Source organism: Conger conger, chromosome 6, assembly GCF_963514075.1.
Source record: "Conger conger chromosome 6, fConCon1.1, whole genome shotgun sequence".
Taxonomy (NCBI): Eukaryota; Metazoa; Chordata; class Actinopteri; order Anguilliformes; family Congridae; genus Conger; species Conger conger.
In genome coordinates this window covers 54,468,741-54,492,778 of record NC_083765.1, presented here as the reverse complement: position 1 = coordinate 54,492,778, position 24,038 = coordinate 54,468,741, and the positions used below count along the sequence as shown (strand labels likewise).

At 47.6% G+C, this 24,038-nt stretch overlaps 2 protein-coding genes across 3 annotated transcripts; one reads left to right on the top strand and one right to left on the bottom strand.

Moving 5' to 3' along the window:
* Nucleotides 1-1,194: 1,194 nt before the first annotated feature.
* On the bottom strand, nt 1,195-11,596 carry LOC133130342 (threonine--tRNA ligase 1, cytoplasmic-like). Of its 2 annotated transcripts, none has more exons than XM_061244858.1 (19): nt 11,245-11,595; nt 10,847-10,933; nt 10,346-10,533; nt 8,004-8,127; nt 7,465-7,589; nt 6,855-6,972; nt 6,135-6,199; nt 5,496-5,574; nt 5,226-5,372; nt 4,678-4,776; nt 4,116-4,282; nt 3,824-3,986; nt 3,560-3,697; nt 3,364-3,441; nt 3,184-3,284; nt 2,723-2,827; nt 1,983-2,055; nt 1,700-1,814; nt 1,195-1,410 (listed from the first exon to the last, which is right to left on the bottom strand). In XM_061244858.1, exons 1-19 carry the CDS (start codon nt 11,539-11,541, stop codon nt 1,262-1,264), a joined length of 2,418 nt encoding a protein of 805 aa, XP_061100842.1. In that variant the 5' UTR covers nt 11,542-11,595; the 3' UTR covers nt 1,195-1,261. The 2 variants fall into 2 exon arrangements, 1 of the variants encoding a protein (XP_061100842.1); XR_009708948.1 differs by having other exon boundaries at nt 1,376-1,410; nt 2,003-2,055; nt 11,245-11,596.
* Nucleotides 11,597-11,892: 296 nt separating this feature from the next.
* Nucleotides 11,893-22,950, top strand: ulk3 (unc-51 like kinase 3). Its single transcript, XM_061245406.1, has 17 exons — nt 11,893-12,151; nt 12,374-12,556; nt 12,877-13,017; nt 13,391-13,511; nt 14,093-14,188; nt 15,904-16,047; nt 16,384-16,466; nt 16,875-17,030; nt 17,366-17,471; nt 17,780-17,820; nt 18,644-18,746; nt 18,891-18,955; nt 19,253-19,331; nt 19,961-20,001; nt 20,409-20,456; nt 20,567-20,630; nt 22,025-22,950. The coding sequence occupies exons 2-17, from the start codon at nt 12,458-12,460 to the stop codon at nt 22,039-22,041; spliced, it is 1,404 nt and encodes a 467-aa protein (XP_061101390.1). The 5' UTR covers nt 11,893-12,151; nt 12,374-12,457; the 3' UTR covers nt 22,042-22,950.
* The last annotated feature ends 1,088 nt before the right edge of the window (nt 22,951-24,038 follow it).

The window sequence follows — 24,038 nt, the reverse complement described above, 5'->3', positions numbered from 1 at the left end:
TTCACATAGTAAAAAGGTATAATTTGACTAGCGTTGCGAACAGATTTATTACAATGCAGTCTTCAGGATTCGCATCCAAATATTATCATTATTGGCTACCTCTTGCATATTCATTTGCGCACTACAGGCAGATGTCCGACAGTGCCGGAATGATGCCTCCGCCTACCATAGCACAGATGCAACCGCATCCTGTTGCGCTTACCAGAGATCGATTTTTAAAAAAGCCGTGTGCTACTTCGCGATTTCAGTCTTTCAGAAGAGGCCAGGCAACACTGCCATTCCTCTGAATGAAAACACGATATTCAGATTCTTGAGTTTTGAACACAATGCGGCAATTTACACGGCAGACAATGTGTGCAACGAACATTGCATTATTTTAGCTTTAATTTAACTGATTTGATTGGGTTTCTTATTCAAATCCAAAGACAAATTTTCGCAATTACGCAGGACCCCGGCGAAAGATCGCAATTCTAGTAATTCTGTCAGAGGAAATGAATATACATATAAATGAAATACCATTGTGGTAGTGAAGGCCATTTATAAACAGTTCAACCACAGTATATCAACGCACAAAATTTCCAGTGAACTGATAGACAACTTATATTTAATACTTGAGCGATATATGTGTATATGTGAACATGTGAGAGAAAGTCACAGTTTAATCAAACTTAAATGACCTCAGATGAAATAGAGGAAAACAATTTCGCTCCTGAGAAACAGCAATTTATTTGTCATTCTTCAAACCAAGTAGTAGCAGGGATTCATCACAAGTTTTCATTCTCCACTCCAGTATTACACCACCATGACTAATATCCCACAGTACATGTTATGTCACCCTTTTGATTAGCACACCAGCAACAATGTCCGTATGCCATACAAAGGCCTATATTCCTTCAAATAAAACATTAGGGAACAATACCGCCCTGAAATTGCCACAGTCAAATTACAGCGGCAAATTAGCGTTAATAGTCGCTAATGCCCTTTCAGAGCTTCTTTGAGCAAAGTGTTGGTTCCCTTCCACCTCCATTCTTTCCTTTATTATTTCTTTCCTCACCATTATTCACGGATACTTCAAATTACAGCCTACTTCACATTTCCATTGACCGCAACTCTTCTAAAACAGAACAGGTTTCCTTTCAAAGTGAATCCCCACAATGTGCAATTTGTAGGCCCCCCCCCCCCACCCACCCACCCACACATGACCAAAGGCACGCTCAATGGCCCGGCTGGCCGTCCAGACGCTCCTCTTCAGAACTCCTCCTCAGAACTCCTCCTCGGCACTCCGGCAACGGGACTGACTCAACAGGGTCAGTCTGGCGAGCACCTCCGCCACGGACAGCTCCCCGTGGACCTTATTGTCTCTGGTACGCACGTTAACGCCGTTAGTCATCTTCTCCTTCTCACCCACCACTGCCAACGCACAGAGAGCCACAGCGCACTTCACAGCAAGAGCAACACCGCAACACTCCAAGCAAATAACGCAGAAAGAAAATGCACCACAGGCAAGTAAGCCAGTTTTAGCTTCCTTGGCTGCTTGCCACTAATTTTTAACAATATGTTGGTCATTATCAACTCCTAATATGTTGCAACAGAAGATGGCCTCTAGCGACGGCATGTGCAGGCACGCTCGAGCTAAATAAGCTAGTGCTTTACAACTGCCTTATTTACCCATGGTAAGGAGTGCCCTAGTTCCTCTTACCCAAGATGAAGTTGTACTGGGCCAGTTGTGCATTACGGATCTTCTTGTTGAGAAGACAGCTGGAGTCAAGGTCAGCATCGGCCATGAAGCCAGCTTCCACAAACTGCTTACAGACCTATGGAAGAGGAACAGCAGCAAACCCCACTTCAATGACTCAAAACTCTGCCCTGTTGGCCGACACAAAATATCCATAACTGTACCCATACGTCTGCGCCTGAGCACAGAATATGCGGGGTTGGGGAGTTACTGTTTTTAAATCATTTAACGGAGATGGGGATTATACCTTTTTGGCATACTCCTCACATGTTGGGTTGACAGGGACCAGCATCACCTGTCGGGGAGACAGCCAGAGAGGCCTGTGGGAAGGCAGAGAGATAGTTTGTTCACTTCTGAGGAATTGGCTAAAGAAACACACATACATCCCTCGCTCCATCACATACACATAAAAGTGAACTGATCAGAGCACAGTGGCGATCAAATACCTGAATGGGCTTCCGTTATTAAACAATAATAGATGTCAGTGTATTTTTCATCAGAAATGGTCATATACATACACACTTATTTACTCGCATACATTAATTTTTGGAATTTAGTATGGCCATAAATGAACAGAAACTGAATTTGAATTGCATAACTTGAAATTGAATTTGGTCTTCATTGCATTCAGCTTTCACTTTTAATTTCAAGTTAAGAAGTTCAATACACTTCCACGTCCAGTGCTTACGTCTCAATTACAGTTCTTACAATTATTGCAGAATAGTCTGAAATACATGGAAAATTATCATGTGAAAGTTGTCATGCACCCCTTTAATAAAGTGAGGCCAATCCTTCCTGAGCCAATGAGTAACCCTTTGTCTGTCTGCTAAGCTCTGTGTACAGAGCAAAGGGCCAGCTTTCAAACCATCGGTTTCACCAATTCATATGATGTCGCGCCCTAGTGGTACCTATTTTCCCATTGGACTCCATTCACATGACAGCAAATTAACGATGTCAGTCGCACTCTGGCTGACGCAAGGCACTCACCACTTCCCAGCGTAATTCTCCGTCAGAATGGCGATCATCCTCTCCACAGAGCCCAGGATCGCACGGTGGATGATGACCGGACGCACTTTATCGTCTCCGTCCTTCCTGCACGGGGGGGGGGGAATGCAGGAAGTCAAACATCATCCGAATGCTCATTTCATGCTCATTCACTGTTTCTAAACTCCAGTCCTCGGGACCCACTTGCCCGAACTTTTTTGTTGTAACCACAAACTCACACACCTGATTTAACTAATCAAGGGCATCTTTTGTGGTTTGATTGGTTTCAGGTTTGTGAGTTCCTGCTTAAAACCAAAAAAAACCTTCCGGCAAGTGGGTCCCGAGGACTGGAGTTGAGAAACATGGATTTAGGTGTTGCACCTCAAAGAGCCAGTGCATCACACTGCTAGAAGATGGATCAGAGCTCAATACAGTCTCTGGATTTCTGGAGAAAACGGACTCACCCCACATAGGTCAGGTTGAAGCGGATGGGCAGCTGGAAGTCGAGCTGGATGGTGGCGCACTGATGATATCGCCCGATGGCATCTTTGATCTTAATGTCAATCTGAAACACACACATATATAAGTGGTCGTGCCCAATGTTGCTTTGTGGAGAAGCCCGTATGCAGATGCACCATGCTCACCTTGGGCCCGTAAAAGGCACCATCTCCAGGGTTGAGCTTCCATGGCTCCCCAAACTCATTCAGGCTGTTCTCCAATTGCTGTCAAACACATGAAACCAGTCACACATTAGACGCCAATTTACTCCCTCCGGTAGACAAGTGCATCAGACGGTGATGGGTCCCCCTCCAGCTCGTAGCACCCCCGCTCCACAGCTACCTTCTCAGCTTGGTTCCAGATGGCCACGTCACCCAAGTACTTCTCAGGACGGGTGGAGAGGTGGAGCTGGAAGGAGAAGCCGAACACGGCGTAGACGCAGCGCAGGAAATCCAGGCAGCCCTTCATCTCCGACTCGATCTGAAGGAGTGAGAAAGAGCAGACTGAGAGTTCAGCTGATAGAAAGCATCAAATTAGCAGGTTTTCCCCCCCTCCCCCCAAAGCAGAGCGCTTTGTGAAAAGGTTGCTCCGGTGCCAGGCGGTCACCTGCTCCATGGTGCAGAAGATGTGGGCGTCATCCTGCTGGAAACGCCGCACCCTGGTGAGGCCGGTGAGCGCTCCCGACAGCTCGTTCCGGTGCAGCACCCCGAAATCGGCAAGCCTCAGTGGCAGCTCACGCCAGGACCGCGGCCGGTAGTTGAACATCAAACTAAGAGGGAGGGAGAGAGAGAGAGAGAGAAGATTGGAGGGCGATTCATAAGCTGGGGAAGATCAGGCTGTATCAGTCCTCAAAGACTGGTTTAAAACAACTGGAGAGAAGCAGGAGAAAAGGCCCCACCAGTGTCCCGGGCAGTTCATCGGCTTGAGGGCAAAGATGTCCTGCTCCACAGGAAAGGAGAACATGTTCTCGCTGTAGTGCTGCCAGTGGCCCGAGGTCTCCCACAGCTTGCTGTTGTAGATGTTTGGAGAGGCGACCTCCTGGAACCCCCGCCGACCGTACTCTTCCTGCAGGCACACTCAAAGTCAGATGACACTTGAAAGCATTGAAGCCTTGTCTGTAATGCCCCAACTTACTTATCTAATGTTTTTGTTTGGTCACATCTATGTGCAAAGTTAGACCGATGCAACCGATATCTTTCCCCGCCAAAAGTGCCAAAGAAACACTCCTACTCTATAATGGACAACGGTCTGCATTTATATGCCGCCTTTATCCAAAGCACTGTACAATTGATGCTTCTCACTCACCCATTCTCTCGCATACGCACAGCCCACAAGGCCCCAACCAGCTCCATGAGATTAGCACAAGGAGTATTTGAATTGTACACATTCCCTAAATAATATATAGGACAACAAAGTGCACGGTTGTTCAGCGGTGAGATGGAAGGACACGTGTGTCTCACCCTGATGAATTCAGTGAGGGTGTTGTACAGAAAGGCCCCGCGTGGCAGAAAGAAGCAGCTCCCAGGGCTCAGGTCGTGGAAGAAGAACAGCTCTTGCTCCTGCAACCGCACAAAAGCCAAACAGACAGCTCAGTCGCCGCAGAAACACGCGGGCGCTCGCACGGGCCCCTGTCTTCACCGCGGCGCAAGCGGGTCCGCGTCCGTACGGACTCCGTTCCTCTCTTCTCTCACGTCCGCTCGGTCTCCTCGTCCTTTTGAGCAACAGCAAAATCAGTGGAGAGTCTGCGGCAAACCGTAGGGACACGTTTGGCCCGTCGGCTCTGACCGGCAGGCCACCTGCCGTCTCCAGCAGGCAGGAGAGTGAGCAACACCGAGGCGGGAGGCAGAGCCAGCTGAGGCGGCCACCGGCTGCTCACGCACACGACTGAGGCCGGGCAAACGCGTGGCAGGCATGTGAACACACAGCATAGCATTTACACAGGCCTTTTCAGCCCAAAATTCTAAGCAAAAACCTCCTACGGCACAGGGCCGGTACGGGGCCCCCCTACCTTTCCGATCTTGCGGTGGTCGCGGTTCTTGGCCTCCTCCTGGAAGCGCTCCCACTCCTTCAGCATCTTGGAGTCGGGGAAGGAGATCCCGTAGACGCGCTGCAGCGTCTCCATGTCCGAGCGCCCCTCCCAGTACGTGGACGAGTTCTGAGGACGGAGAGCGAGAGGTCAGGAGGGTCACACCACGCGTCCTTCAACTCCTGGCAGGGCGGTATAAATAAATAAAGACGTCATGTAAGCTGAATAAAGATGGTGTAAACGCATGCATACCTTGTAGATCTTCATGGCTTTGATCTTGCCGGTGTGTCTGACGTGTGGCCCTCTACACAGGTCAATTAGGGGCCCACATCTACAACAGCACAAAAAGGAACCAGCGAAGATGACTGAGAACGGAGGATTAACACCACTTTCATAATCAGCCTAGACAAGAGCTCTCTGGACATCCACTTTAATGTGATATCACATTAAATTGCTATCGGTCATGTAACCGACCTGCCAACTCAAAATAATTCATATTTACTTATTTATTAAAATGAGATTGCATAACCTCTACGACAGTTATAAACCGACAAACCGTGAATGCGCAATAATGAGCTTTGACTTTCATCTTTTTATTGGCACAAAAACACCTGAAATTAGAGAGTACTTCATGGTTTCTAAAATACCCCACCAGATTAAAAAAATTCTGATTATCACAGCTGACTCACAGGCTCATTTGAATTGCAACTAGTCCACACAATGGATAATCAGAGACATGACTCAAAACCTTGCATGGCAGTGCTGCACTCAGCAATTAAGCAGTCATTGCTTTAGATTACCACATCGTTTATAATAAATATTACTTAGAGCCCTTTAAGGTACTCAAAGACGATTACATCAATGATATGCAACAAAACTAGAGCAGTTTACCTGTAGACTGTAGTAGTGGGTGTGGTAACTTTCTCGTTCAAAATCCGACATTTGAACTTGTTATACTGTAACAGAGATCCAAATACAAAATAATTAAGTCTTCTGAATGTTTAAGACAGGTTGAATCAACAACAGACTTTGGCACAACCCCCACTAGACATAAGGATTTAAGTAGCTTCCTGCACAATCATCTTTTGTTCTAGCATATTCTCTGGGTACAGTATACGGTACCTACTGATGAACTCATGAACCTTACTTTGTATCTTAGCCAAGATAATACCTGCCAAATGAATGAAATGTAATGCCAGATTAATACTTGAAACAGGAGGTGTTTTCTGTAAAAGGTAAAATGACCAATTCACTGATGAAATTTTTCACATCCAAATTAAGATGTTCAAAACATATTTATCATTTGCCTAGAAAAGTTCAAAATATTAACTGAACAATGCACAACAAGAAACAAGACTTAATTTGTGTTCAATAAATGGACTGCATTTATATAGCACTTTTCAATTGATGCCTCATTCACCCACACACACCCACACCAACGGCTACACAATGTACCGATCAGCTCGTTGGGAGAAACTGCTCTTATCTCCTGAGCTAATGTCGCTCCAGTAAGTAGCGAGTATGAGATACTTTACGGATTGAGTTGATGATACCAATAAGCTCACACAAGAGAAATGGAAACCACAGGAATTGTAGAACTGGTCCGCTCACCTTAAACATCTGTAACAGTGTCTCCTTGCTGATCTCCAGTCTCTCAAATGGCTGCTTGTCCTTCATTACCGACTTACAGAGCGTCTCCAGGTCCCCAAATTCAGTGCTCGACACACCCCTGCGCACAATATGAACACAGGCATACACAAATGTACATTTACATATTCACGCTTGCTACAAGTCTCATAGTACCAATACTGAGCAGGAGGAGCCTACTGCTGAGCCTAGTCTTGCTCAGTTGTCAAAAAAAGCTTGTGTGCAAGTTTAAGATGTAATTAACACAAATGTAAATAATTTGGATACCATAAAGTCATGCCACAATACTTCCTTATACACCAGTCCCGTTACATTACACTAATGGCATTTGGAAGAGGCTCTTATCTAGAGTGATGTACAACAAAGTGCAAAGTGCATACCCATAACCAGGGATAAGTGCGCTTAAAGACCCTAGAGGGAAGTACAATTTCAACCACTACCTGTACGAAGATAAGGACCAGGGCCTATTTGATCATCAGAATTTGTCCATTTATGCTGCTTTTTTAAATCCCAATTTTGGGATTTCCCCAACCAGTAACTGTGCACGACAGAGGAGTTTCAAACAGGTCCTCACCGCGTCCCTTCCAGGTACATGTCGTAATAAAAGCCGTTCTCGATGGGCGGCCCATAGCACAGACAGCCACCATAGAAACGCTCCATGGCCTCTCCGAGGATGTGGGCACTGGAGTGCCAGTACACCTGCACGGAAGCGTTACAGAGTCAGCAGGGGAATGAGCATTGCACTACATTACATTAATTTGCAGGCATTTAGCATTACATTACATTGGGAGCAATTGGTCTTGCTCAGGGACTTTTTGACTACCAGACAATGCTCTTATCTCCTGAGCTAATGTCGCTCCTTTAAGTAGCGAGTATGAGATACTTTACTGATTGAGCTGATGATACCAATAAGCTCACACAAGAGAAATGGAAACCACAGGAATTGTAAAACTGGTCCACAGCAGACGCTCTTACCCAGAGCCAAGTACAAATCAAACCCAGGGACAAGTGTGTGGAGGACCCTTGAGGAAAGTCGTGATCAAATGGATACAACTTGAACCCTTGTAGAGTACTGCCGGCACGGCAAGGGAGCGGTGACGGGCGGCCACTCACCGCCTGGGCGTCCTCGTTGTCGAAACGCAGCACCTCCAGGGAGCAGTCCTTCTCCAATGGCCTGTCCAGGTCCCACATTTCCCCATCCACCCGGGCGATGACGGCGTTGTCAGCCAGGCCCTGACTGTGAGAGACAGCGCTTATTTCATTACCCTGCTCACCATTTACTGCCACTGCCAGGGAGAGAGACCATGCTCTCATTACCCTGCTCACCCTCTGCTGCTGCCAGTGTGAGAGACAGCGCTCTTTCATTACCCTGCCCACCCTCATCTACTACTGCTGCCAGGGAGAGAGACAGCGCTCTCATTACCCTGCTCACCCTCATCTACTACTGCTGCCAGTGTGAGAGACAGCACTCATTCATTACCCTGCTCACCCTCATCTACTGCTGCTGCCAGTGAGAGACCGTGCTCTCATTACCCTGCTCACCCTCTGCTGCTGCCAGTGTGAGAGACAGCGCTCATTCATTTCCCTGCTCACCATTTACTGCCACTGCCAGGGAGAGAGACAGCGCTCTCATTACCCTGCCCACCCTCATCTACTACTGCTGCCAGTGTGAGAGACAGCACTCATTCATTACCCTGCTCACCCTCATCTACTGCTGCTGCCAGTGAGAGACCGTGCTCTCATTACCCTGCTCACCCTCTGCTGCTGCCAGTGTGAGAGACAGCGCTCTCATTACCCTGCCCACCCTCATCTACTACTGCTGCCAGGGAGAGAGACAGCGCTCTCATTACCCTGCTCACCCTCATCTACTACTGCTGCCAGTGTGAGAGACAGCACTCATTCATTACCCTGCTCACCCTCATCTACTGCTGCTGCTAGTGAGAGACCGTGCTCTCATTACCCTGCTCACCCTCTGCTGCTGCCAGTGTGAGAGACAGCGCTCATTCATTTCCCTGCTCACCATTTACTGCCACTGCCAGGGAGAGAGACGGCGCTCTCATTACCCTGCCCACCCTCATCTACTACTGCTGCCAGTGTGAGAGACAGCACTCATTCATTACCCTGCTCACCCTCATCTACTGCTGCTGCCAGTGAGAGACCGTGCTCTCATTACCCTGCTCACCCTCTGCTGCTGCCAGTGTGAGAGAGAGCGCTCTCATTACCCTGCCCACCCTCATCTACTACTGCTGCCAGGGAGAGAGACAGCGCTCTCATTACCCTGCTCACCCTTATCTACTACTGCTGCCAGTGTGAGAGACAGCACTCATTCATTACCCTGCTCACCCTCATCTACTGCTGCTGCCAGTGAGAGGCCGTGCTCTCATTACCCTGCTCACCCTCATCTACTGCTGCTGCCAGTGTGAGAGACAGCGCTCATTCATTTCCCTGCTCACCATTTACTGCCACTGCCAGGGAGAGAGACGGCGCTCTCATTACCCTGCCCACCCTCATCTACTACTGCTGCCAGAGTGAGAGACAGCGCTCATTCATTACCCTGCTCACCCTCTGCTGCTGCCAGTGAGACAGCGCTGATTCATTACCCTGCTCACCCTCATCTACTACTGCTGCCAGTGTGAGAGACAGCACTCATTCATTACCCTGCTCACCCTCTGCTGCTGCCAGTGTGAGACAGCGCTCATTCATTACCCTGCCCACCCTCATCTACTGCTGCTGCCAGTGAGAGACAGCGCTCATTCATTACCCTGCTCACCCTCTGCTGCTGCCAGTGAGACAGCGCTGATTCATTACCCTGCTCACCCTCATCTACTACTGCTGCCAGTGTCAGAGACAGCGCTCTCATTACCCTGCTCACCCTCTGCTGCTGCCAGTGTGAGAGACAGCGATGGTGCACAGAAACACAGCATTAAGGCTGGTTCACACTCACAGAATGTTCATGAACATTTTGAAATCGCCGAGGTGGGCTATGGTCATTGTTTAATTTAAAATACATTTAATTTATGAAGTGTAAACTGAATGTCACTGCGACCAGCGACCTTTATGCTTATGATGTCACACAAAGGTGGAAGCCACCATGCTCCCCATCCCATTGGGCAAACAGCTTGCTCCAAATGATCTACATGGAAACATAAGTCACACTGACACGGAGCGAATGACAAATTATATTAGATAAAATGAGATGCCTGGCATTCAGCAGCAGCTGCTGTCAGGTTTTTATTATGATATCAGGGGTTTTGATTTGCGTTGTCTTTCGATCGATTTCCAGAGGGTAGGGGGGTGTACTGTTTGAATGTCCGATGTGAAATGTTATTTTTTAATAAAAACATTTAGTAAACTTTTTGATATATTTTTTTTTTTATATAGAAAACAGCTGATGCCACTATACCAACTAAGAGCGAAATGCATCGGACAGCAGCAGAGTAAACAGGAGCTCCAACCTGATGCCACAGGCCAGCTGGTAGGGGGTCGTAACCCACGCCTTGGCGTCCACGGTCCTCCCGTCTGGCAGAGCCACAGAGATGGGGTGACTTTCTGCCGCACGCTTGGAGAGCAGGGCATCGCTCTCTTTCTTGAGTTCTTCATACAGTTGGAGCCTGTCTGTCACGTAGGCAGGCCAGGGCCTAATCTGTAAAGATGACAGAAACACGACTTAACTGATTCGTACACGCACCTGCTATTCTGGAAATTGCACCCAATACGGCTTGCCGGGTCGTGTAGTGGAGGCAGAAACTCTGTGGGTTTTCAAGACCAGACTTGATACAGTGCTAGATACTTTAACAAGTGCTACATGCTTTCAGGTAAACTAAGCATTTGGGTACATTTTAGTGATTAGAAAACGGGAGCATTGCTGGGCTGAATGGCCTCTTCTCCTCAATATGGTATGTCACGTTACAGTACGTTATGGAAACCTATCAATGAACAGGTCTACTGCGATTTACCTCTCCCACACCACCATCTCCTTTGGACTTCTCTGGCTTCTCCTTTTTCTTGTTCTTGTCTACTTGCTTAGACTCGGACGCTGCAGGCTGTGGGAAAACAGTTCAGACACACAGGAATGCAAACGTACCAAGAGCACGTGTAGCCGGTGCAACGTGCCATACTCCTTTACAATGTTTACAGAGTGCGGGACGTCGCGAGCAGGATATGATATGGTTTGCCCTGCGAGCAGGATATGATATGGGCTTTTCACTAGCGAGGTGGTTATTTCGAGACGATTACGACTTAGGTGAAGAGCTTACGTTAACCAAGACAACCACTGAATAGCCAAAACAGTATCGGGGTGAATATATGTACCAGGGCAGGACATACAGAAATAATGTGAACTTGCAAAACTTACGTGAGAATGGCCATGGGTGATCTTGGCGTTTTCCTTCACCAAGCATTGCTTTGCGGCTACCTCTCGGCCCTGCTTTTCCAGGTCCAGCTCCGCCTGCAGACCCCGGCGCAGATGCAATATCCTATATTTGAGCTTGTCATTCTCACTCCGTAGGCTCTCCAGTTCCGTAGTGCTGGCGAAACTGGCGAGCGCCCCAAGGTCGCCACACAGGCTATCCCGTAGCCGGCTGATCTCGCTGCTGAGCAAACATATCTGCTCTTCCTGAGCGCCCAAGCGTGCGGCCATACACTCCGCCATCTTTAAATCCCGGCAATCCTTGTTAAAGCAAGAGGGATCTGGGATTCCCTTGAAACAGCCCGTGGATGAATGAAAAAGAAATAGCGCGACAGCGCCCTCTTCTTGCTTAAAAGGGAACTTACAATCGAAACCTAAATAATGTAAGATTTATAAGAGTTGATTCATGTCAGAAATATAAGTATTTATTTTCAAAATTACAACTATCATAATACGGCGCACCAAAAAAGAATACAGCTCCAGATATGAATCACTGCATTTTGACCATATTTTTCTCCGGTGTATGATTTCTACGTGTCACCCCATTTCGCCAGTAGGGGCAACACATTTTATCCTACCACTCCACACCACAGTGAAAGCTAACGTGATCTGCAGCTGACAGCGAACATGTCTTGCGGCGGAGCTGACGTTAAATAAATAACAGATATTTCTAGAACAGGGAATTCGAATTTAGATTCGTGAAAACGCATTATTTATATTAGCGACATGAGTTTACCTAGTAAATAATTATAGCTAATATTTGGAGAGATGTATCTAACTACCATGACGAGCAAGCTAACGTCAGCTGGCTTATCTGAAAAGGTTGTTAGCTGTCGAGTTGGCTAGCTAGCAGGTACGGCTAATCAAGCGGGTGTCTTATGGATAGTTTATTAGTTAGTTAGCTAGCTAGCAAGCTATCTACTGTTTGCGCATTCTTCGTATCATATTTGGGGGTGTATCGCTATGTAGCAAGCTGTACCAAACTGTAACGTTAACTGTGCAGATAGTTATTCAGTTGCAGTGTTTACCAGGAAGTTGGGTTATGCCGTCCAGTTACCCACGCGTGTATTTACAGCGACAATAACTTCCCACTACTGCTTCGAGAAGTCATCTCAGAAGCCGTGCAGGTACCCGTCGGCAAGTTGATGTTCAGTGCGACATGGCTTCGAGCTTCGCCCCGCCGAAACTGGCAGACTTCATTCTGACCGAGAAGCTGGGCAGTGGCACCTATGCGACAGTTTACAAGGCATACAGGAAGGTTTGTGACACACCCCCTGCTCTCGAGATACTTTCTCTCTAGATGTAGCTTAATTAGCCAGCTTGCTGAGCTAATAAAACATAATACTTATTCAAAAGGTGCTTTTATTTATTTTGAATCCGGTCCCTTTTATCCATTGTCTTTTGATCTAGCTAAGCAACAATACAAGCTACAGGTACATAGCTCTAGAACTATACGGTAATAATACCTAAAGTTACACTGGATGACGTGTGCAACATTCCTGCTTGCGGCTGTGATGCGAGTCGGTAGTGATTGTGTGCGTTGCTTGAGTCTTGACGCGGTGACTTGGTCTACTGCAGGGCCACAGCCGGGAAGTGGTGGCAGTAAAGGTTGTGGGGAAGAAGAGCCTGAACAAGACTTCTATGGAGAATCTACTGACCGAGATAGAGATTCTGAAGACTGTGCGCCATCCGCACATTGTACAGCTTAAGGATTTCCAGGTACAGTATAGCTCACAACCCTGTTTCCCCCCCCACAATTGAAAGCTCCCAAGCTCCCAAACTCCCAAACAGGGGCCGATCCCCCCCAGGAGCAATGTGGGGTTCAGGGCCTTGCTCAAGGGCCCAACAGCTGCATTATTGCATCCACCCACACTCACAATACCCCTGCATGGTTGCTAGTTCATGCCCTGGAGTGACCCCGATAAGATCCATGCACCCCTTGGGCCCTTTTTACCCATAACCCTGCATTGCCCCAGGGGCGATTGTCCCCTGCTTAGTCTAATCAACTGTAAGTAGCTCTGGATAAAAGCGTCAGCTAAGTAACTGCAATGCGGTTAACCCAGGTGTCCTCTCTCTCTCTCTCCCTGTACAGTGGGACAGTGAGAACATATACCTCATCCTGGAGTGGTGTTCGGGAGGGGACCTGTCACGATTCATCCGTAGCCGCCGCCTGCTGCCTGAGAGGGTGGCCCGCCGCTTCCTGCAGCAGATCGGTGAGGCTTCCTGTCTGGATCTCGCCACCCCTTCAGCCGCGCTCATACCCACGGTGCCTGCGTGCGCCCGCAGTTGTTATTTGGTATTTTGCCTACACCCCGCAGCTCAGGGTAACGGGATAATGACACGGTGCGAACGTTGCTAACTTTGAAATGATTTAGGTGCAATTACACGAGCTTCCCCCAGACAGAGTGCGCGGCCATACCAGAAACAAAGGACAGAGTAACAATTACAGCGAAATTACAGCACTGTCAGAGCTGTCAAGTGCCACCCTCTCGTCACTTTAAACCACCACCTGTTTACAGGGTGCCAAACGCATCGCAAACAGGTTCCAGGCTCTCTCCCTGTCTCGTGTTAGTCTCACTGAGCCACTTGTTTTGACCTAGATTAGAAGTGTAATGGCTCTGTCTCCCTCATGCCGTCTCTCTCTCTCCCTCTCCCTCACCCTCTCTCTCTCTCACTCTCTCTCTCCCTCTCTCTCTCTCCCTCACCCTCTCTCTCTCCCTCCCTCACCCTCTCTCTCTCCCTCTCTCTCTCTCTCTCTCTCTCCCTCTCTCCCTCTCCCTCATGGTTGAAATAGCCTGTGCTCTGCTGTTTCTTCACGAGCGCAACATCTCCCACCTGGACCTTAAACCTTCAAACATCCTGCTCAGCGGATCCGTGCTCAAACTGGCAGGTCGGCAGCTCTCCGACAACAGCGCTGTTACACAGTACCTGACTGTCAAACTCGCAGTGCTCCACACATCTATGCATCCACGACATTACTCCAGACACCTCCCTGATAAACCAATATTACTCAGACCACTTGAACTCTTACAATAGAACACAGTTATACACTTATACAACTATATACTGTACAACTATACTCTATACTCACATAATACGAACATACATACACTCAGTGATCACTTTATTAGGTAGACCTGTACACCAACTTATTAATTTAAATATGTAATCAACCAATCATGTGGCAGCAACTAAATGCAGATGTGGTCATGAGGCTCAGCTGTTTTCAGACAAAATGTCAGAATGGGGAAGAAATGTGATCTAAGTGACTTTTATCGTGGGATCATTGTTGGTGCCAGACAGAAACTGCTGATCTCCTGGGATTTTCATGCACAAGAGTCTCTAGAGTTTGCAGAGAATGGTGTGAAAACAAAAAACATCCAGTGAGCAGCAGTTCTGTGGGCAGGAACGCGTTGTTAATGATGGAGGTCAGAGGAGAAGGGCCAGACTGGTCAAAGCTAACAGGAAGGTGACAGTAACACAAATAACCACACATTACAGTGGTATGCAGAAGAGCATCTCTGAACACACAACGCGTCAAACCTCTAAGCAGATAAGTCTTCTGCTGCTGTAGCCTAAGTCTAAAGAATAGGTCTAATAAATACCTAATAATTTGCTCCCTGAGTGTACGACATTAATCTATACACTTTGCATGTAACACAGCATTACTATGCACACCTTGCTATGCGACTGCATTACCCATAATTACTTAGGTAGTGAATATCACACCCATACTAGGCTGCTGCTTCCACTCTTTGTGACTGATGTGTTGGTATTTTCTGGCCTGTGTGTGGGAGCGGTTGGAATGGGGGTGGGACATTGACATGAGTGTGGGCAGCGGTATAGCACGGGTCCAGGAAGTGAAGGCGAGGGAGTAATGAAGGACCGTATTTAAAATATGACCTCAGCTGCCGTGGCACTTCCAGTTGCACTAATACATGGGCGTTGTTTGTCCTCTGTATTCATAAATGTTTCTGGTGAAGTGCACGGAGGCGAGTGCGCTTATTTGAGACTCGCCTGGGAATGGCAGCCCAGTAATGCCTGTGACTCAGGACTTTAAAGCGCTTAGTGTTACACGCCGTTTGAGCTGCCAGGACTGGCATGGCTGTGTCATTATCAGAGCAGTTTCACCCTGACACGTGTGTGTGTGTGTGTCTGTCTGTCTTTGTCTATGTGTGTGTGTGTGTGTGTGTGTATATGTATGTATCTGGATGTGTATTTGAATATGTGTGTGTCTGTGTGTCTGGCTGTGTCAATCCGTGTGTGTGTGTCTGTGTATCTGTATGCGCGCGTGTGTGTGTGTGTGTGTGTGTGTGTGTGTGTGTGTGTGTATCTGTATGCATGTGTATGTGTATGTGTATGTGTGTGTGTGTGTGTCTGTCTGTCTGTCTGTGTGTGTGTGTGTGTGTGTGTGTATCTGTATGCGCGTGTGTGTGTGTGTGTGTGTGTGTCTGTGTGTGTGTGTGTGTGTGTCTGTGTCTGTGTGTGTGGGTGCGCGCATGTGTATCTGTGTGTGTGTGTGTATCTGTGTGTGCGTGCGTGTGTGTATGTGCATGTATGTGTCTGCGTGTGTATCTGTGTGTGTGCGCGTCTCCACATGTTTAGATTTTGGCTTTGCGCAGTACATGTCTCCCTGGGATGAGCAGAGTGTGCTGAGGGGCTCTCCTCTCTACATGGCCCCGGAGATGGTGTGCCGCAGACAGTACGACGCCCGCGTTGACCTCTGGTCTGTGGGGGTCATCCTGTATGGTAAGGCCCTGTGACACCCCCATTGTGAGAGCGTCACATCTCTCTTTCTCAGACCTATCGCCATTTCCTCAGCAGACATGCAATACAAGGGAACTGATCATTTGTACAGAACGTTAGGTGTACCGGGATGTACTGCATGGCAGGATTAGAGGCTTCTCGAGCATTATAGCAGAGTGAGATTATCCCTCATTAACACATGCATATTGACCTGATGGATGGTGGTTTAAACTCTGTGCTGATCTTGTCACGTAGCTGTTGAGCTCCTGTGTGATTATTCAGCTGTGCTGTGCTGGTACAGAAAGGGGTCTTTTCTCACGTGTGCGTGTCTGTGTTCAGAGGCTGTGTTTGGGCGCCCACCGTTTGCCTCTCGTTCCTACGCCGAGCTCGAGGAGAAGATCCGCAGTGATCGGCCCATCGAGGTGACGCAAGCTTTCGCAGGGCCGTTTATTCTGCTGCTTCAGGCCAGATCGGGGTCTCTTGTGATACAGATTGGGGTCAATTGTTACGCAATGTTTTCTGAGCTCGAAATTGACACCGAATTGGTCTTTTGAAATCCGAGGTGAAAGAGCGCATGTATGGGAGTGTACAATGTGATTTGCAGCAGGCTAGGTTGTTCCTGATCAGGCAAAAAAACTTTGGCTAACAATGGGCCCCTATCTCACCTACATACTATAACTACGTGTTTACATGCAATGATGTGCAGGGGGTATTTCATGCATGTTTGACCCACAACACACAGGCATTGAAAGGTGAATTTGAAAGGTGTTCTTGGCGGTGGGAATTGTATTGGTATTAATATTGGATAGTGTTGTTGCTGTGTGTTCCAGCTGCCACCAGGGGTAAGAGTGTCGCGGGACTGCAGGGACCTCCTGGTGAGGCTGCTGGTGCGGGACCCGGACACGCGGATAACCTTCGCCGAGTTCTTCACACACCCCTTCGTGGACCTGGAGCACATGCCCAGCGCAGAGAGCCTGGGGAAGGCTGTGAGTCTCCAAGGGTGTGGGGGCGAGTTGAGCCAAAATGGCCGGCAGTGTTTCTGGTACAATTCTGCTACAATACAGCTGCTACAATACAGCAATACATCTGTGGACGAATCAGGGAGAGATTATGTCACCCCCCTCTCACACGCTTAGTGGAGGAGCCACATCGGCTTCCCTACTGCGCAATCTCTGGCTTCAATTCATACAAAATGGAGGCGCCCATAAACTTGAGTTCTGCGGCTTCAAACCGCTTTTCACAATGTTTGGTCAGTCCATTCGATCCATAATTGATATTGTGACCCTTGACCATGGCCCTCGCCCTGCTTCCTCCCCCTCAGAAAGAGCTGGTTCTGCGGGCCGTGCAGAAGGACCAGGAGGGGGACACTTCTGCCGCGCTGTCTCTGTACTGCAGCTCTCTGGAGCACTTCGTCCCAGCCATTCACTGTGAGGGCAACCCGCCATCGCACACTGTCACTGACACCCCCTCTCAGTTCACGACAATAGGTTCGGCTCAACAAAGCGACAAAAGACACTGCAGTCTCCACAACAATAATAGGAGCAGATGAGAAATGAATGAAGTAACACTTTGGATATTATGTAAATTGGTGTCATTGAATCCAGTGAGATGTAGGCTGCTATTATGCTGATAGCTCATAATCATCATTAACTATCATTAACCAGTTACAGCTCGGTGAATTTGATGACGGTGTGGTGTGTGTGATCTTTGCTTTGTCCTCTTCCCCCTACCCCAGTTGAGACGGACAGAATCCGCAAAGAGGCGCTAAGACAAAAGGTAAAGGCAAAATTATTCAGCAAAAGGATTCAAATTTATTCTTTCCTGGTATAATTTTCATCCTCAAAAACAGTGCATTTTCTATCATTTTCATTGATGAAATGAATGCTGGGTAAGAGAGGTGTATTGTGGAAGCTGCATGTGTACTGTACGTGGTTTGTGCAGTGGAAGGTGGGCGTGTACAGTATGTGTGTACACGCGTGTGTACAGTATGTGCGTACAGTATGTGTGTGTACAGTATGTGCGTACAGTATGTGTGTACACGCGTGTGTACAGTATGTGCGTACAGTATGTGTGTGTACAGTATGTGCGTACAGTATGTGTGTACACGCGTGTGTACAGTATGTGTGTACACGCGTGCGTACAGTATGTGCGTACAGTATGTGTGTACACGCGTGCGTACAGTATGTGTACAGTATGTGTGTGTACAGTATGTTTGTACACACGTGTGTACCGTATGTGTTTGTGTACTGTATGTGTGTACACGTGTGTATAGTATGTGCGTACAGTATGTGTGTACACGCGTGTGTACAGTATGTGTGTGTACAGTATGTGTGTACACGCGTGTGTACAGTATGTGTGTGTACAGTATGTGTGTACACGCGTGTGTACCGTATGTGTGTGTACAGTATGTGTGTACACGCGTGTGTACCGTATGTGTGTGTGTACAGTATGTGTGTACACGCGTGTGTACCGTATGTGTGTGTGTACAGTATGTGGGTACACGCGTGTGTACCGTATGTGTGTGTGTACAGTATGTGTGTACACGCGTGTACACGCATGTGGTCTGGTCACTCGCTGAGACGTACTGCATCTCCTGCAGGTCAATCAGTACGTGTCTCGGGCAGAGGAGCTCAAAGCCCTGGTAGCATCGGACAACAAGATCATCTTTGAGCAGGCTAGGTCCTCCAGAGACATTCTCAAAGGTAACATTAACCTATTTCAATAATACCACTGTAATCCACTTTAAAGGTACAATAGATTGATACGTTGCATTGATAGATTATCATTGTGTGTCAGTCTCTTCCAGGCTTCGGATCTGACTCTGATTCTCTCTCTCCTCCAATCAGGAATGTCCCGGGACCAGCCCCGCTTGCTGTCAGCACTGGAGATTGCGTCGGCTGCTGTGACCAAGGCAAGCTGCTTTAGGATCCTTTGGGCGGGGAGGGGGGACAGATAGACATTTCAGATTTCACTGGAAGTAGGTTGCTCTGAAAGGGAGCCGTCAGCAGACATCTTGGCTCAAACCACAATGAACACCGCAGAGGCTTCCATCCCTGAAAGAGGACTTGAGAGTGGTGGTGGTGGGCGTTTCAGTTCTGTCACCACACTGGCTGTGCGCTTTGTTCTTCCGCACGTTAAGTGTACAGCAGCACGAGCCTGTGTAGGCCGCTCCCTCACTCCTGTCATACTGCCCTCTCCTTTTCCCCAGGCGGAGAGTGGGATGGAAGACCAGGATACCCTGGATATGTATCAACAGAGTCTGGGAGAGCTGCTGCTAGCGCTAGCTGGTGAGACCGGGCCAAGCACACAACGTCTGTTTGCACAGCTGCTGCGTTAGCCGTAGCCCTGCATGTCTGAGGGGAGGGGAGGGGGGTCAATGTGCTACTCGACGCGTTAGCATGCACGCGTATCTCTCTCCAGACCGTGGCCGACCTGGTCCGGGATTTTGTGCTGACTTCTGCTCTTAATTATTTTATTAGCTCAGTCGTATGTTGATCTGACATTTGTGTAAGCGGTAGCACTGCAAGTGTGGCCTAGTACAGGAGTGAACCGACATAGTTTATGGAGCTAAGGACCGGAGTTGTGCACATCTGGTTTAGTGATGATGAGGCAGAGTTACAAACATACAGAGACACATGTGTATAGACACAACTCTGAGTAAACCCGGTGTCTGTTCGCGCCTGTGGAAATCTGTTTCCTGTTGAGAGCACACTGCTGATTTATCACTGATATTATGTGACGATCATATTTAAAATATTAAATCCTCTGAATGATTAAACTGCTTCTACAGGGCTTTGTGTTAACTCCACCCAAGCCTTTTATGAGGGTGAAATATAGTGCTATGTTTGTTGTGGAAGTAAGGAGGAATAAAAATACTGTGATGCTCCCTAACCCCCCCCCCCCCCCCTCCCCTCAGCCGAGGCCCAGGGCCGTCGGAGGGAGCTGCTCCACTGTGAGGTGGGTTCCCAAGGGCCCTTCCAGGGGCCGCACTCATGAAATAATTGTTTACATAACCATTACAGTAATGTAATTCAGTTTGAGCATGAGGAGGCAGAAGCACACAAACACTCACAAACACACGCAAACACACGCAAACACACGCAAACACACAAACACACACAAACACTCACAAACACACAGACAATCACAAACACACACGGCTGACCTCAATGTGGACACTACATCAGCTGTCTGTACTACATACAGTCATATTTGTACAACAGACCAGACCAGCACTACACGCAGTCATTGTATCCAGACAGCAGCACAGGCCAGCGATATTGGTGGCTATGGTCGAAAGGATCAGCCAATTTAATGTTTATTTAAAGTATGAGCAGTGTCTTTGCATTTGCTTGCTATTTCAGATTAAGAGTCTGATGACCAGAGCTGAATGCCTCAAAGAGCATTTGAAGGTAGGCCTTCAAACAAAGAATTGTGTAACAGCTGGTCAATGGCATGACATTTGGGTTCAGGGAGAATTCAGCTGCTTGTGTTGTGCCTGTTTGCGTATCCTGCCTTTCAGATGCGGGAGGCCCAGACAGACGTGTCATTCGAGCGGGAACCCTTCTCAGAGTCTGTGCGGAGCGGTGAGTACCTATTTTGTGCTCACAGCGCTATCTGCGGGCGTCAGCCTAGTACACAGCTACTGTGTGCACGGGCTAATCGGTCATTGTTACTGCCGGTGCTGTGCTAAGGATTTGTCTCATCTGTGTGTCACTATCATGTGCGTGTGTTGCGTGACGGTGTGTGTGTATACACAGTATACACATAAGATCCTAGACATTTGGGTTCTGTGTATTGTGGATGTAGTAGTGGAACAGTCTTGGGGTACTTTAAGAAATATCAAATGAGGCTTAGAATTGAAAGTAAGGTAGGGTAGGGACAGCAGATATGCTTCAGTGAAGTACTCTCCGATCATTACCCCGTTCATTCTCCTTCCTGTCTGCGGTGCAACAGCCATCACATCTCCTCAACCCCATCAGCTCTCAAAATGGCCGCCACGCTTTGCTGAATCCTCGCACCTCACACCTGCCTATTGTCAGGGCTCCACAGGGACTGCTGTCTGCACTTAAGCCAACCGGGCTCTGATGGGGAAGCCAGATCTGCGCTGTACTTGGCTCTTATTTCCACACCTGTGTTCTTCTCCCGCGCCACACACAATGAGATCAATTACAGGAAGCCTACCGAGGTAACGCTGGGTCGTCTCCAGTGATTCCCTTCCGCAGTGCGACTCTGGACCTTGTCTTCTGACGCGGTCCCACTGTTGCCCCACTTCTCTCGCTTGCCCATCAAGTGACTGATCCACGGTGACAGTAGCTGACGGGGCATCGGATTCTTGGAGACACAAACTGGCCATTGTAATGATTTAAATCATCATTAAACTATTTGACTATTCACTATTTCCTTGTCTTTTGGGGGGGTTAGGCCAGATTCACGACATACGGGAAAACAAAATGACCACCCTGCAGGATATACGGGAACTTTCTGACACTTGGGATGTCTTCAGCCTGATCTGAAGTCGTCCCATCGTTGAGGTTTTCTCCCATATGACGAGAACGCGGCATTAGTCTCCTGTCCTGAAAGCCAGAAGGCTGCTTCTGTGTCCTCAGAAGCCCAAACCCCAACCCCCAACCCTCAAGTGTTGAGAGGCTGTGCTGATACGAGCTGCTTTATTTAACCTCAATGTGACCCCTGACCTTTGACCCCAGACCCCTGCTAGCTCAAGTCCCTGACCTCTCCTGGTTGGTGATTGGCTGAAGTGTTACAGGAGTGTGTGCCCCTGGGTCCTGCTGGGTAATCTAGGAGATAGTTGGTGTCTTCATGGCGGCCTTCTGTGGAGTGAGAGCTGGGTGTAAAAAAAGGAAAAATGGTCGTAACCTGACACCCTTCCTTTCAATGTTTGGCCGCAAAGCAGAACGCCTGGAGGCCATTTTGAAGATGTTGAATGTGTTACATTTGATTCTTTGTTCTTCTCTCCTAGCCTGCTGTGTACAGTGAACATCGGTCCAGGCCCTGGGGATGACATTAAGTACCAGGAACGCAATGCTGCAGGCCAAGAAAATGAAGCTTATGGTCCTACCAAAATTCAGTGCTCTGGTGCCGTCGCCTCCTTATGGTTCTCCACAAACTGTTGGTCCAAACCTTACACTTTGAGACTGAATGAACTTCACATATCGCATTACATTCTCATACACTTCGGTTTCTGTCGCATTTCTGTAGTTCAAGATGAAAGATGAAAATGGTTTTACTGGCAAACTGCTAACTCAGTAGTTATTTGTAGTAGTTTCCCAAGGAACTGATGGCTGTGTATCTGAATAGAACAAAGTGCTTTTCAAAGCCCTCTGACTGACTATTTCTTTAACTCGCATGTACACAGACACATGTACTTGCATGCATCACATCTGTATCACAGTCCTACCACAGTCTAAAGTGCTGTTGAATGTTAGCCACCACCCTTGAGAGGAGCTACACTACTGTGCCCCAAGGGAGTGAGGCTTTGTCCTTACTCATTTACTTTAGACTTATGTTTGTTTCGGCACAGTCCAACTGAAAAGTGTGCAAGGGTGAAGCTCGTTTTACCGAGCTAACGGCCAAATCTGCTGTGGCTTTGGTGTGCGTTTAGCTGCAGCTATCAGCTGCCCCCAGCTATGATTAAAGAGCACTGCTGTGAAGAGGCTTGAGTGTTATTTATCAGTGTGCTGTTGCTAGCGTCCTCTGAAAGGGAATATTATTCCATATAATAGTTGACATTTTGATGACTTGAAAATGCTATAGGAAAGCCTCTTTTCCAGCTCAGGTCTGTTCATGACACTGGTTTTGTCATATTTGTTTAACGTATGCTTTTTTAAAATTGATTTGCATATGTAATGGAATGTGAATTTGAAATAAATGAAATTCTCAACATAATTGGCCTTATATTCAGTGTATCATAGTAAATAGAATATCAATATAATATATGATATCAATTCCTAGTGGGATCATTTCAGGAAAACATAAACTGCCCCATTGCCTGGCCTATTGACTGAGACAGGGTGGAGGTAAAATGGACATCCAATTATTGACAAAATTAGTTGGAAATAGGCAAATGGTGGTTGGTTAGGTGGACAGACCAATATATTATGGGGTGACCAATAAGTCTTATTTGGTGGCAGTGTTAGATACAGTATGGCACAGTAAGAGCATCATTCCCCTGAGACCCTACCATCTGTATCCTCAGCAGAAATTGAGATTCATCAGACCAGGCTACGTTTTTCTATTCTTCACCTTCAACTGTCCAGTTTTGGTCAGCCTGTGCCCACTGCAGCCTTAGCTTTCTGTTCTTGTGGAAGCCGGTTCGATCCCACCCTGGGTATGTCTAAGTGTCCCTGAGCACAGCACCTTAACCTAACACCTAAACGCTCCTGACGAGATGGTTGGTGCCGTGCATGGCAGCTTATTGCTGTTGCTGTGTGAGTGTGTGAATGAGAAGCATCAGTTGTACGGCACTTTGGTTAAAGGCGCTATATAAATGCCAACCATTTACCATCAAATTTTTTCTCCATTCCGATGGTTGATATGAGCATTAACTGAAGCTCTTGACCTGTATCTGCATGATTTTATGCATTGCACTGCTGCCACGTAAATGGCTGATTAGATAATTGCATGAAGTGGGTATACAGATGCTCCTAATAAAGTTTGCAGTGAGTGGATACAGTGATATATAGAGATGGCCTCACCTATGGTGATGGGTGAATTTCCACACAGGACACCAAGAAGTGTCGTTTCGCTCACTGAACATGCTGATACGTCTCCTTGGTCACATGCCTAGTCACATGCACAAGGAGGAACGTGCCTCAGAACCAAGTATTGAACCAATGAAAAACGCTAAAGGAGGTTGCACATATTTGACGTCAGAGCATTTTTTAAAAAACATTATATCTGAGTGATAGGGGAAAAAACGAAACTTGGAAGAAAATAATGAAAATAAATAAATATGTAGCATATTGAACGTCAAT